We start from the raw sequence: 13,450 nt of genomic DNA on the forward strand, positions 1-13,450 counted from the left end.
AATTGCGAATTCGCAAATAAGGAATACTTCCCATTCATTACTATGGGCCTCCTGGCCCATAGAAATGAAAGGGAAAATTTCTATTCGCAATTTGCTAATCGCAAATTAAGAATATTTCCAAGGGTGCAGGGGTGTCCAAAGGACACCCTGTTGCACCCCTGAAATAAGCATGGGTGCACATACATGCCCTAAGGGCATGTATGTGGATCACATGGCACATTGAAAAACGCAAATATTTGCATTTTTCAAGAAATTCGCACATTACCACCAACTTGAAGTTGGTGGTAATTTGCGATTCCTTAAAGCCAATTTGCATTTTTTTTGGCTTCTTACATTGCATTTAAGGAATCGCAAAATTTGCGATTCCTTAAATGCAATCGTAAAATAAGGAATAGCAAATTTTGCGATTCCTTATTTTGCCTTGATACATACCTTTTTGCAAAATTGCATTCGCAAACGCCGAAATTCGGCAAATTTCGGCGTTTGCGAATGCAATAATGCTTCATACATATGGCTCATAGTGCCTTTTGTGATTTGGTGTAAATCCAGTCAGTAGTTTTTGAGAAATTAAGGGTCAAACATAATTGTATCTCTGGACGGTTGGGTCTGCGAGAGGCTCAAGAGACTTTAGCGGAAGCGGCAATTTGAAAATGAAACGTTCTGATTGGCCCATGGAGCTTTATTTCCCTTTAGCCATATCACTCCTGCGGGAGCGAGCGCTCTGACTGCCTGACAGCAAAATTTGAAAAATGTTGCTGACAACCATTACAGGACTCAGGGACTTAGCCTCCTGACCTGAAATAAAAAAAGAAAAATAGTGTAAGGGAGAAACGCACGGATACCCTGGACCCCTAGCCCATATGGAGGGGACACAGGGGGACCCCTCCTGGGGCCCAAAAAAAGGGGTAAATAATGTAGCAAAAAATCCAAAAACAAATGGCAGCCGGGCTGCATTCACTAAGTTTATGCCCCATGGAGCCCACTCCCAAGGCTGTAATCATAAAGGGGAGAAGGGGTGCGTTGCCTCCCTTCCTGAGCCTCCAGAAGCCCCAGGGAGCCCACTCCTGGGGCCTAAATTAGTTTTTATTAGTAGGAGGGGGGATGGACGGCACCCTTCCCAAGCTCTTAAAGGCCATGGGGATTCTACCCCATGGACTCACATTTGATAAAATAGGGAAGGGGCCACGCTGCCCCCCTTCCCAAGTCATTAAGGGCCCCGGGGAGCCCACCCTTGGGACCCATTACTGTAACAGAGGGGGTCACCCTCCCATATCCAATACTGGACTCAAGGACCGCAACCCCCATGGACATAGTGGTTTTCCTGCCCACACTGACGCAGGCAGGGAAACCTGTGTCCATGCCTGCATTGATGCACTGATGCAGACTTGGGAAACAGATCAAAATATTACTCCCACCTGCGGGGAGCAGCATTAGTATCTGCTTCCTGTGAACGGGAGCAATGCCGGCTCCGGCACCTGCGGGGAGCCAGCTGGGGCCTTGGGGGTCTTGGGGCTCCCCCGCGATCCCTAACGAGAGTATAGTTGGTGCCCTGTGTGGGCCCCATGGCACCCACTTTTAAGTGGTTAGGGCCCAGGGGATGTCATAAATAATGTCACAGAACATGTCATGAGTGATGTAAAAGGTAAGGTCATAAGCAGTGCATGACAGGGGTGAAAGTTATAGTTAGCTCTGCCAACTATAACTGGTGAATTTTTCTGAATTTTAAGTTCAAAACATTAATGTTGTCACTGACAAATCCACCTAACTATAACGTTAGTTTAACCTTTGCTTTTTCAGTGAATACTTATACATATATATATACACACACACACACACACACACACATATTTTTCTTTTTTAGCTTATTTTCCTAATCCCTCCCTCGTTAACCCTCTTGTAGTAATCCTAACAATACTAATCAATCAATCAATCAATCCATTTATAGAGCACACTACTCACCCGTGAGGGTCTCAAGGTGCTGGGCAGGGGGTTGTGGGTGCTGCTACTGCTCGAACAGCCAGGTTCGAGCTTACTAACACATTGCTGTGTAAAGGTTGGTTCTTCACAACTGGAAACCCTAATAACTATGAATATAGAAATCTGTGCCTGTTGTACCTGTTGCCTATGACAGCATAGTTGCTTGCACAGATCTGGCAGTGTCTTATCAGTGGTGCCTAGAAATGCCTTTAGAATACATACATGAATAAACTAACTGGATGCAGAGGGTCACCAATATTGAAATTGGAATGCACATTTGATGTATAAATGACTACAGAGACGAGTACAAGGTTTACATGATCCACAAGATTTTTTGACAGCCTTGGGTCTTCACTGAACATGCCATTCGAAGCTCTCTCAAGTGGCTGTCACATGGAGTCCTCAGGTGCTGATGATGCCGAGGTGGCAGGGGGCTCGCACTTCTCCTCAGGTACAGTTGCCAGGTCTGATGTCCTCTGCCCACACCGTGCCACTGTGAACCTGCTCATACGAAGGGCCTCTTCATAGCAGGGAGGTGTCTCTGTGCCCGGGGGCATTGTGAAGACTGATGGCAAAGGTGCGACATTGTGGGAGTGTGCCACAGCAAAGATCCTCCGGGCAGCAGGGCCAAACACAGACTGCAGGGCTGGTGAGAGAAGAACATGGATAAGATGAGATCTTACTTCTGTACAAAAGTGGTAAAAATCTTGGCCAAAGTTTTTCAGAAATATTGGGAATACGTGATGCTGTAGTTGAGGAAGATGTAGCACCCACCGTCTGTCATGTGCCCCAGATTTTTACTGTCTGTCCTACTGAGGACCTTCCTTCCTCATGGCATAGGGAATGAATGAATGTTCTCTGCTTCTGTAGTTAGTTAGTATTTATATAGCTCACTATGAATCTCATTATAAAGCCAACTTTGCCTAAGGAGTGATCTGAGAACAGACGTTGGATATATCCAAAGTAGGTATATTTTAGATCTTTTTTTAAAAGTCCTTAGTTTTTGTTGGCACAAAATGGAGCAGCAAGGGAGTTCCTAAGAGAGACCCTAAGAGTTGTCAGACATCTAACCACCCACCATTGTTAATAGTTTTATAGGTGGGCAGGTTTACTGGATGCTTAAAAGTTGGTTTCATGCTAGTCTGAAGGTGGTGGTGGGAGTGCACTGGTATCAATGTGGTTTGGTGGTTCTCCCTGTCTTTCTGGGAGGGTTGACAGTTTTTTCTACCCTGACTAAAATGTCCAAGTATACCCATCACATTGCCTGCTTCCCTGTGCACGCACACACAGACGCCCACCCATACATATGTTTCCAATCGCCTTACTGACGGTGAATTATGCTAATGTTAAAGGTTTAGACATACAGATGCCCTTGTTTATTCAAAACAAATTTAGTATCCAAACCTCCAATGTCAATTCCATCCCCTCCTCCTCTGTATCTGCCTCTCAGTCACCCCCTGCCCCCCACACACACTAGTTGGACTAGCTTGGGAACAGGTACGTTGCATTTTGAGAATTAAAAAAATAGCCGCCCCGTCCTCTCATTCACTAAAATAGCCCTCTTTTAAGGGGGTGCTCTTTTGGCAGTGGTGTCTTTTAGTTGGTGAGGTTAGACTGGAGAGGTGATTTAATTACAAATCTGGGGTACTCTCTAGCAGCCACCAGCATTGAACTAGGGCTGCCTGACCTGCTACGGTTGGCTAATGCAGTCAGCCTGCAGGAGATTTGCATTGCCACCAGCGCTGCACCAGGACAGCTACTCTCTGGTCAGTTGCCCTGAATGCACACACACATGCACACACACACACCCACATACATCACAACACATCGTTCATCAAACAGCCAATAGGCTGCGGTGCCATCAATGATGCGGCTTCAGTCAAGCACATGTGGGACGTGAGTGAGTTTGGTCAAAGCAGCGCGAGCGCACGCCTGATATACTGCAGCGGCCGGTCAATTTAGGCTCAGCCCTATGAAGAGATTGGGCAACAGGCTAACTAAAAGAGTTTTCAAGCAACCCCTTACCTCCTGCTACTCCAGTCAAATGTCTGTAAGGTACTGGATTAAGGAGCCAGCTCTTCATTGGGACTCCAAGTTTTGTTTCACTTCCTCTTTGCTGTCTTTTTGATCTTATATTGGGTGTGTGAATATGTGCGGAGGCCTTACACTGCTGATCTGGACCAAAATGTAGTAAAGTGAAGTCTTTTTTCTAGGTCCAATCACTGCGCGGGCTCCGAGCAGTAAGAACTGAGCATTACTCCATCTAGAGAAGGTCACACTAAACCCTCCCATTCTTTCCTCTCTACACATCACATTCATCCTGCTTATATCTGGCCGCTCGGTCAATTAAGATGCACCCTAACTGGGCTTAAACTACGCCCCTGTTCCATATTATTCTGGCACGAGGGAGGATAAGCTGATAGGGCCCATGCCTCTTTCCCTTCTTTAAAGGCCAGTGGTGCTACCAGCTAGACAATAGTTACTCATGCTTCTCTTCTAAAATGGCAGGTAATAGTGCTGTCAACTGGTCATCACTCAGACCGCCAACTCCACTGAGGGTGGTATCAGAATGGTAGGCTGGTTTCAACCAACTCAACTAAACAGCTCCCATTTGAGAATTCTACTGGTGTCTTAACCCAAGTTATTTTCATATGGTGAAGAATGATGGTGGTTGGTGACTTGTATATTTGTACGGTCACTTTTGAGAAGGAATCAATCAAGGAAAGATTATTACAAGAGTTTATTCAGCTCACAGCATCAACCCCTGACCAACAGCCACCTCTCCTGCCAACTGCCCAACTACTGTCGCCACGGACATCCTCACTTAACATTTCATATTCCAAATTAGCCAGCATGAGCTGGAGCAGGGAGCAGGTGGCAATGACCCTACATAACAATGACATACACCAGAACATTAGAGTCACCAAACAAAGTGACACAGTATTGTAGGTCTCTCAAATCCATGCTTTCCTCATAGCCTATGGCAGCACCCCAATGCTGGACTGATGATGCAGGTGGGGTGATACTATTTTGAAGAGCAATCAAAACATTTGCTGGGCACAGGCCCAGAGGGAAGCCATGTTTATTGTCCTGAAGAAGAGTTGAGCAACCTCCTCCAAGGTACTAGATGCAAAAGAGGTGAAGCCAGATGTCCCTGGGTCAGGTGATTCTGCAGAGCTCAGGGCCTCAAATGCTGGCCAAGTTCTCATAAAAGAAATTTACCATCTCTCAACATACTACTGAAATTACACAATCTAAGCTGTCACTCATAAGACAAAAGGCTTATTAACAATCTGCAAAATGTCACTTCTGTTATTGGAGAAGGGCCATTTAGTCTAAGTTGACTTGACCATAGATTTTTAAGGGAAGGCCCTTCCACCTTCTTAGCAGGACCTGAATTTCACTGCAAGTCTTAATTAGATGCTTGTTCGCTACCAAAATTTACTTTGTTATTTAAACTTATCCCACTTTTATTTTCAAAAAAGAGTATTACAAAAATAACAGATATGTTTGGCAGCTTTATCTGGCCCTCAAATGGTGCCCAAATCTCCTGGAGAAAACTTAGCGGGAAGTCAGAAAAGGGTGGGCTAGCACTACCAGATTTCCAAGTATAAAACTATGCCTTTCAGTTAAAAAACAGCAACATGTTAACGAATTGCATTTTGTGTTTAGTGATTCGTTGTTTGGAAGGGGTGTGTTTAGGACTTCAGTGACTGGACCTTTGTGTGCAGAAGAGTACGTTCAGAGGTCAAGCAATCCACCAATTTCCGCTATGTTTCTGTTTTAATATCAATGCTTCTGCTCTGTCCACTGCCTCTATCAGCTGGGCTGATCAGTGAACAAGTCCGGCAAGGAAACTGAACTCTGTCATATTGTATTATATTGAACATCTGTCACATTTTATTGTGATGGGTGCTTTAATGTACTATAAAATGTAAATTTTTGAAGCCAAAATCTACACATTTTAAGACAAGGACAAGAAAAACAATCTCTTAAGAGCGATTCGATAACATAAATGTATTGGGTGCATATATGTGGGCCTTAGACTGAAATGCTGCCACCTTCCAAAAATTATGTTTTATTAAATAAGAGGGATATAGGGATAATAAATTAGGAATCAAATTAACTTCTCATTATATTATGGTTATTATTCCACATTTTATCGGCCAATACAACACTCTGTAACTATTACAAATGTTTACTGTAGTGCTTAATATGTAACAATACAATTGCCAGGGTTCAAGGTGTTTCTCAGAGTACACTGCATTACCTTCTAACCTTCATAATCAATCAAGTTTTTTCCACTATTCCAGGTCCCCATATGCTGTAGGGATGGCCTTGTAGTGCTACTTTTTTTTTCATTTTTAAAAGTATAGTGAATGGTTAAACACTGTACTGCTGTGTGATGGATGCTAAAATATGAGCAGTGACCACCACCATGTGGTGGACACTGATAAATATGTGCAGGTACTGAGCACCGGCAAACACCGGCACAAATTAGGCACAAGCCTAATATTTTTCCGAATACTATTGCTTTAAATAAAGTCTGAGGGCCCGATTCACAGAACTAACTTAAGAGAAAATCCTAAACTTACTACCATTTTGGTATTCACAGAAGGCACTTATTATTTTGGTATTCACGGAAGGCACTTACTCATTTCAGCATTCACAGAAGTTAGTAGGCCTAACTTTAGGACTCTTAAAAGCCTTCTGTGAATACCAAAAGTCTTAAAGTTAGGATTTTTCTCAGTTTAGGAGTAGTAAAGTTAGGACTCCTAACTTTAGGACTCCTAAATGCCTTCTGTGAATACCGAAAGTCTTAAAGTTATGATTTTTCTCAGTTTAGGAGTAGTAAAGTTAGGACTCCTAACTTCTGTGAATACCGAAATGAATAGGTGCCTTCTGTAAATATCAAAATGAGTAAGTGCCTTCTGTGAATACCAAAATGGGAGTAAGTTTAGAATTTTGTCTTAAGTTAGTTCTGTGAACCGGGCTCTGAGTATGTTTTGCCACTATATCTTATCTTCTCTGGGTGTGCGTTAGGTCATCGTCTGCATTGAAAAGATGTCGGTACTCACAGGTAAGGGTGCTCTGAATAGTGCTGTCATGGTCAATGGCGATGACTGTGACTTCATAGGGTCTGGCCCCTTCCTCTCCTCCAGCCGCCTGGTGCCTCAGACAGCAGCATTTAACAAACACACAAATGATCCCACAGGTCAGCAGCAGCAATCCCAGCCCCACAATCAACCTGCACAGAAGTGACAAAAGAAATACACATGGAGCAGTAAACAGATGGTACTAGAGGAAGCAGACTTACAGGCTTTTGTAGCTGAAATAGTGGGAAGCCCTTGACAGGTAGGGTTAGCTCCTAGACTTGGCATAGCCCCTGGGTTTACAGTGGCTGTTTCTGAACTTTTATTGCCTTAGTTAATAGTCGGCACTTGAAGTTTCTATTGACTCTTTGACCTTTTCTGTGTTCTCAAACACAGCATTTGTACTTAACCTTGTTTCTTGCCCAAGCCAACAGAATAGTCAGCCTTACGCCATGGATGTTTTTATTATATCATAGAACAACGGTTCATGTGGTATGATATTTGTATAAGAAATTCAAATGTTTGCTTAATAGCAATTTATAGTGACACAGAAAGGTTGGACAGAGATGTCGAAAAGAGGTGCACAGACAAGTTTGAGTCAGTCTCAACAATGTTTATATTTCAAAACACACGTTGCTTAATAATACAGTGATATACAGTTTGTCACATAATCATGTGAAAAGCAAAACACAAAAACCATAAGGGTGCACAGTGTCCCAGGTGTATATATATGAAACCAAAAATAGTTCAAACAACACACAAATAAACATGAACACAACGGTTTCTTATAGGATGACCAAAAAAGAAGGAAAATTACCAAAGTATTGATAAATAATTCTGTCTAGTGACCATATATAGTCATAGGCACTAGTTGTAGGTTCAGTTCCTTATAGCGTCGACGGCGTTTCAACCCTTGAGAATATGGGTCTCATCAGGACAGGACATTTGGAGACATCTGTACAGGGACTTCTTATCACCCATACGTGATGATGAATTAAAAATAGACTTACAGGTAGCCCAGCCAGGTACACTGTAGTGGTCAGCAACTCAGAATAACGAGGTTCGCACTCCAGGGAGTTTGTTACATACGCAGGACAATGCCTGAAAGCATTTGGCTGGCACTTAATAGTGCAGGGGGTATCAGCGTCGTAGTAGGGTAATATTTTACAAACAGGACGGTGCCTGCGAGGATCTCGGAGACATACTGTTGTAACGCCATTAAGCGCTACAAGATCCTCGCAGGCACCGTCCTGTTTGTAAAATAGTATACAAATATCATACCACAGGAAACGTTGTTCTATGATATAATATGATGCCCTGGTTCCTATGTGAGTAGGGTTCTCCTTGTCCTTCTTAGAGATGGATGTTTATATGGCTGCTTAATTGTGATAGGGTCCTTCAGTGGGTCCTTCTCCTTGCCTCAGTTGCAGTGTCACCCAGCTGGTGCAAGGCCATGGCCAGCTTCCAATTCCAAATCGCATCTAGTCCCAGCACCACCATGATATGTGGTGTATGTTATAAAGCAAAATAAAGCAAATATACCGGTAGTGAGACAAAATATCGAAATTAAAATATCGATATACAATAATATCGATGTTTTAATTTTGATGGTATAGAATATCAATGTGCAATAATATCGATAGACAGAATATCGATATTAAGGTATGTATGTTAGTAATATTGAAATTGTGTTTAGTGTTATGTATTTTATTATGTTGTTTATATGCTTGTTAAATATGTTTTTAATGTATGTTTAGAAATTAGTAATTTTGTTTACATTTTGCGTTTCAGTATCAGAGCGGGTTGTGGGTTTATAGGGGAATAGGGTGGGAAGTAATTTAAATATAATGAATTAATTATTATTTGAAAAAAATATTTTTGATTAATAAATAATTATTAATTAATAATTAATTGGTAATTAATTATTATTAATTCGGTAATTAAATTAATTAGAGTTAATGTAGTAATATGTATTATTTTTTGTTATTGTTAATTAATAATTAATTGGTCATTAATTATAATTAAGTGATTAAATGACAAATACATCTTTTATGTGATTTATTTATGTGTAGTGGGTTGTGTGTCTATTGGGAAATAGGGTGTGGCATTATTAAATTAAATTAATTAAAGAGATTGTATTTATTTATTGGTATTTATTGTTAATTAATTGTTAATTCGTTAATTGGAAATTCGTTTTTTTAATTATTTCATAATATTAATTATACATAATGTATTAATAGATATTGTTTATGCTTGTAAATATCTTGTTAATCAATTATTAATTGGTAATTATTTATTAATATGTGTTAATTAGTTAATTAATAATTACATCAATGTAATAATATTAATTGTTATTAATTGATTAATTGATATTTATATTAATTGTGTCTTTTGTATGTGTAGTGTGTTGTGTGTTAAAGGGGGAGTAGTGTGGGAAGTAATTTTTTCCCCCATGCTATCCAACGCTTTCCCTACTGTTGCACCCTCTGGAGTGGGAATTGCAATTTTTACCCCTACGCTATCCAACGCGTTCCCTACTGTTGCACCCTTTGGAGTGGGAATAGTAATTTATACCCTTACGCTATCCAACGCTTTCCCTACTGTTGCACTCTCTGGAGTGGGAATAGTAATTTTTACCCCTACGCTATCCAACGCTTTCCCTACTGTTGCACCCTCTGGAGTGGGAACAGTAATTTTTACCCCTACGCTATCCAACGCTTTCCCTACTGTTGCACTCTCTGGAGTGGGAATAGTAATGTTTACCCCTATGCTATCCAACGCTTTCCCTACTGTTGCACCCTCTGGAGTGGGAATAGTCATTTTTACCCCAACGCTATCCAACGCTTTCCCTACTGTTGCACCCTCTGGAGTGGGAATAGTAATTTTTACCCCTACGCATCCAACGCTTTCCCTACTGTTGCACCCTCTGGAGTGGAAATAGTAATTTTTACCCCTATGCTATCCAACGCTTTCCCTACTGTTGCAATATGTGGAGTAAGTATATATATTAATGTATATGTAGAGTTTGAAATTTATTTTAAATGTATATGTATTAGTTATTATTTTTTAAATATGTATTAATGTTTATATTTATAATTTGTTAAATTATATGTATTTTTAAATTATTTTTACATTATTATTAATACATTAAAAAAATTATTTTTAACTTCTATACTTTTGTACTACGATATTTTATTTTCGATATTTTTGTACTTACTTATGTAGATAGAACTCCGATATTTTTGATGTTGATATTTGTGTGTCGATATTTTTGTATGTCTATATTCTGTCTGTCGATATTATGTCATAGATTCAATATAACGGTGCTTCTAGGGGCAGATTTACAAGCACCTTGCGCTGCCAGTGCGCCACCTTTTGTGAGCATTGGCAGCACATTTTTCTGCCCCATATTTAAATACGGCCCCTTTACACACAACACTTTGCTTGAAAGGGGCATTCCATGGGTGTTGCTGTGGGTGTTACCACACAACACCCATGGAACCAGACACATTTCCAGATTTACAAGAAATGGTAAATCTGGAAATGCGTCTGAGTGCTACACCTCACCAGGGGAGGCGTAGGGAGGCGCAACGAGGAGAAATGTATTCATTTCTCCTTGTTGTTTTTCTCTTTCTATGTGTGCTGCATTCTGCGGCACACACAGAATGAGGAAATAACCTCAAATGGTTGTTTATGTGCAGGAAGGGTTCCCTTCCTGCACATAAAAAATCCTTTATATAAAAGACGTTTTGCTGGTTCTTTGTGTGCTAATGCAGGACACATAGAATTTGGAAAACACTATTTCTGATTGTTTATGTGTAGGAAGGGAACCCTTCCTGCACATAAACAATCATCCCTGTGATGCAGACAACCTTGCACCATGGTGCAAGGGTTCCTGCATCGGCGCATGGCAGCAGTTTGTGTGCCAGTGCAGGGGAGAGCACAGAAATGCAACGTATTGTTGTAAATATGTTGCATCCCTCTGATTCCAAACTAATGCCGCAAGGCTCAGCAAAATGACTTGCTTCACAACGCTGCATTAGTTTATTGTAAATCTACCCCTTAGTTTTTTGTTACACTTGCTGAAAGTTACCTAAAGACACTAGGGAGACTGGTCCTCATAGCGTGCCGGTCCTCACACAAATGTTGTTAGCCTGGTTTTATCAGGGTTTACTAACACTGTGAGGATTAGTCAGGTTCTCACGGTTTGGGTTGAACATGCCTGCCCCTCCCCCACACAGACCAACACCACTTCCCTGAAAGTAAAGTATCTTCCTTCCAATCCAAATACTCTTTCTAATTTCTACCACAATCTCCCTCTCATTTCTCCATCATATCGACTCTCATCTCTCTTCTTTTCACTCTCCTTCCGCTCAAAGCCTTCTTCCTCACCTTTCATGTCAATTTTCACTCACCTAATCTTTCACCCCTTCCCATCCGTCTCTTTCTTCACTTTTGTATCCACCCTAGCCACCCTCATCTCTCTTATTCTACCATCTCTCTCTCAGATGGCTTTGCTATCACCTTCTATTTTTCTTCTCCCTGTCCTCTCTTATCACCCACTCATAACCTCCTTTAAGTCTTTGCCTTCCCATCTTCTGCCCTTCTCTCTCATGCAATCCTCATTCTCTCTTTCACTCTCAAACGAACACACACACAGACACACTTGTACACATAAACGCAACACACACGCACAGTGCAGACAAAGGGCCAGATGAAGGTGAATTCAATTTAGCGAGTCCTTAATAGCGATTTTTCCGAATCAATATTAAGGCCTGGCAAAATTGAATGTAGGTAGGAATCGCAAAAATATTTGCGATTCCATAATATTTCTTAATTGCGAATCGCAAATTGAGATTCACAATCAAGGAATACCATCCCATTCATTCCTATGGGCCAAGAGGCCCATAGAAATTAATAGGATTTGTGCCCGCAATTTGCGAGTTACCTAGGGGCACTCGCAAATTGTGGGCGCAATTTCAAGGGTGCAAGGGTTCCAAAAGGACACCCTGTTGCACCCCTGAAATGTGCACATGTGGAGCACATACATGCCCTAGGGGCATGTACGTGTGCCACATGGCACTCTGTAAAAAGCCAAAAAGTGCTTTTTGAAATGAAATCGCAAAATACCACCAACTTGAAGTTGGTGGGATTTTGTGATTCCTTAAGTCAAAATCGCAATTTGCGATACCTACCAGCATAGCATTTAGGGAATCGCAAATTGCTATTCTCTAATGTTTGCGCAAAATAAGGAATCACAATTTTGCATTAAACTTGCAGTAAAAAAAGATCAATGATTTAAAGCCCTGTTGTAATGCCCTGTGTGTAATTCCAGATGACAGGCTTGAACTCAGATGGGTGGACTTAGCCTTTCATCCTTCTCGGGTTGACGAAATGAGGGCAGTTAAGGTAGAAGAATGACTATACTTTTGAAGTCTAGAGTGATAGTTCAGTTTTTGTTATGAATGGTAGCCCTGCTGTGACACCCTTCTGTCTGCAGCACCTCTTTGATCTGAATGCCCCACAACTGGGTATGACGCGGTATATAAAGGCAACAATACACTAAGAGGCAGATGTATCAAGATTCCATTTTGCGAATCCTAAATAGCGTTTTTTTGTGAATTGCTATTTAGAATTCGCAAAATGGAATGTATGTAAAAATTCGCAATTTTTTAGCGATTCCTTAATATTCTTTATTTGCGAAATCGCATTTTGTGAATTCGCAAATAAGGAATAATTTCCCATGCATTCCTATGGGCCAGGAGGCCCATAGGTATGATTGTGAAGTAATTCTCAAATTGCGAATTCGCAATTTGCTAATCGCAATTTGAGAATAATTTCAAGGGTGCAGGGGTGTCTCAAAGACACCCTGCTGCACCCCTGAAATGTACATGTGTGTGCATATGGCGCACATACATGCCCTATGGGCATGTGTGTGCGTCATATGCCACCTTAACAAATGACAAATTGTGCTTTATTCAAAGAATTCGCAAATTACCATCAACAACAAGTTGGTGGTAATTTGCGATTTCTTAACCAAAATTCGCAAATAGAAATTGCTACATATATAGCATTTAAGGAATCGCAAAAATTGCGATTCCTTAAATGCTATGGCAAAATAAGGAATCGCAATTTTTTGCGATTCCTTAAATTGCGATTTTTTAATACATTCCAAAACATGCAAAAAGGCCGTTTGCGATTCGCAAAGGCCGAAATTCTGCGAATTTCGGCCTTTGCGAGTCGCAAAAGGCTTGATACATCTGCCCCTAAAACAAGTGAGCATAAAGCTCCTCTCCTCATGTACAGACATAAGCCCAGCAGACTCAGTCAACGCACCATGCTGGCTGGAGAGGCATTCCGGAAGGTTGAATTAGGACTTG

General features: G+C 41.2%; 1 protein-coding gene across 2 annotated transcripts in view; it reads right to left on the bottom strand.

Moving 5' to 3' along the window:
• Positions 1 to 1,724: 1,724 nt before the first annotated feature.
• TMEM52B (transmembrane protein 52B) overlaps positions 1,725 to 13,450 on the bottom strand; it is a 90,717-nt gene continuing 78,991 nt past the window's right edge. The window contains exons 5-6 of one of the 2 annotated variants that reach the window (XM_086933007.1): positions 7,056 to 7,225; positions 1,725 to 2,623 (exon numbers count right to left, since the gene is read on the bottom strand). In XM_086933007.1, the coding sequence (XP_086789133.1) occupies positions 2,367 to 2,623; positions 7,056 to 7,225 (427 nt within the window). In that variant the 3' untranslated portion in view covers positions 1,725 to 2,366. The remainder of the gene's footprint in view (positions 2,624 to 7,055; positions 7,226 to 13,450) is intronic. The other variant, XM_086933008.1, reaches the window with a different exon arrangement.

This window comes from Lissotriton vulgaris, chromosome 7 (assembly GCF_964263255.1).
Source record: "Lissotriton vulgaris chromosome 7, aLisVul1.2, whole genome shotgun sequence".
NCBI lineage: Eukaryota > Metazoa > Chordata > Amphibia > Caudata > Salamandridae > Lissotriton > Lissotriton vulgaris.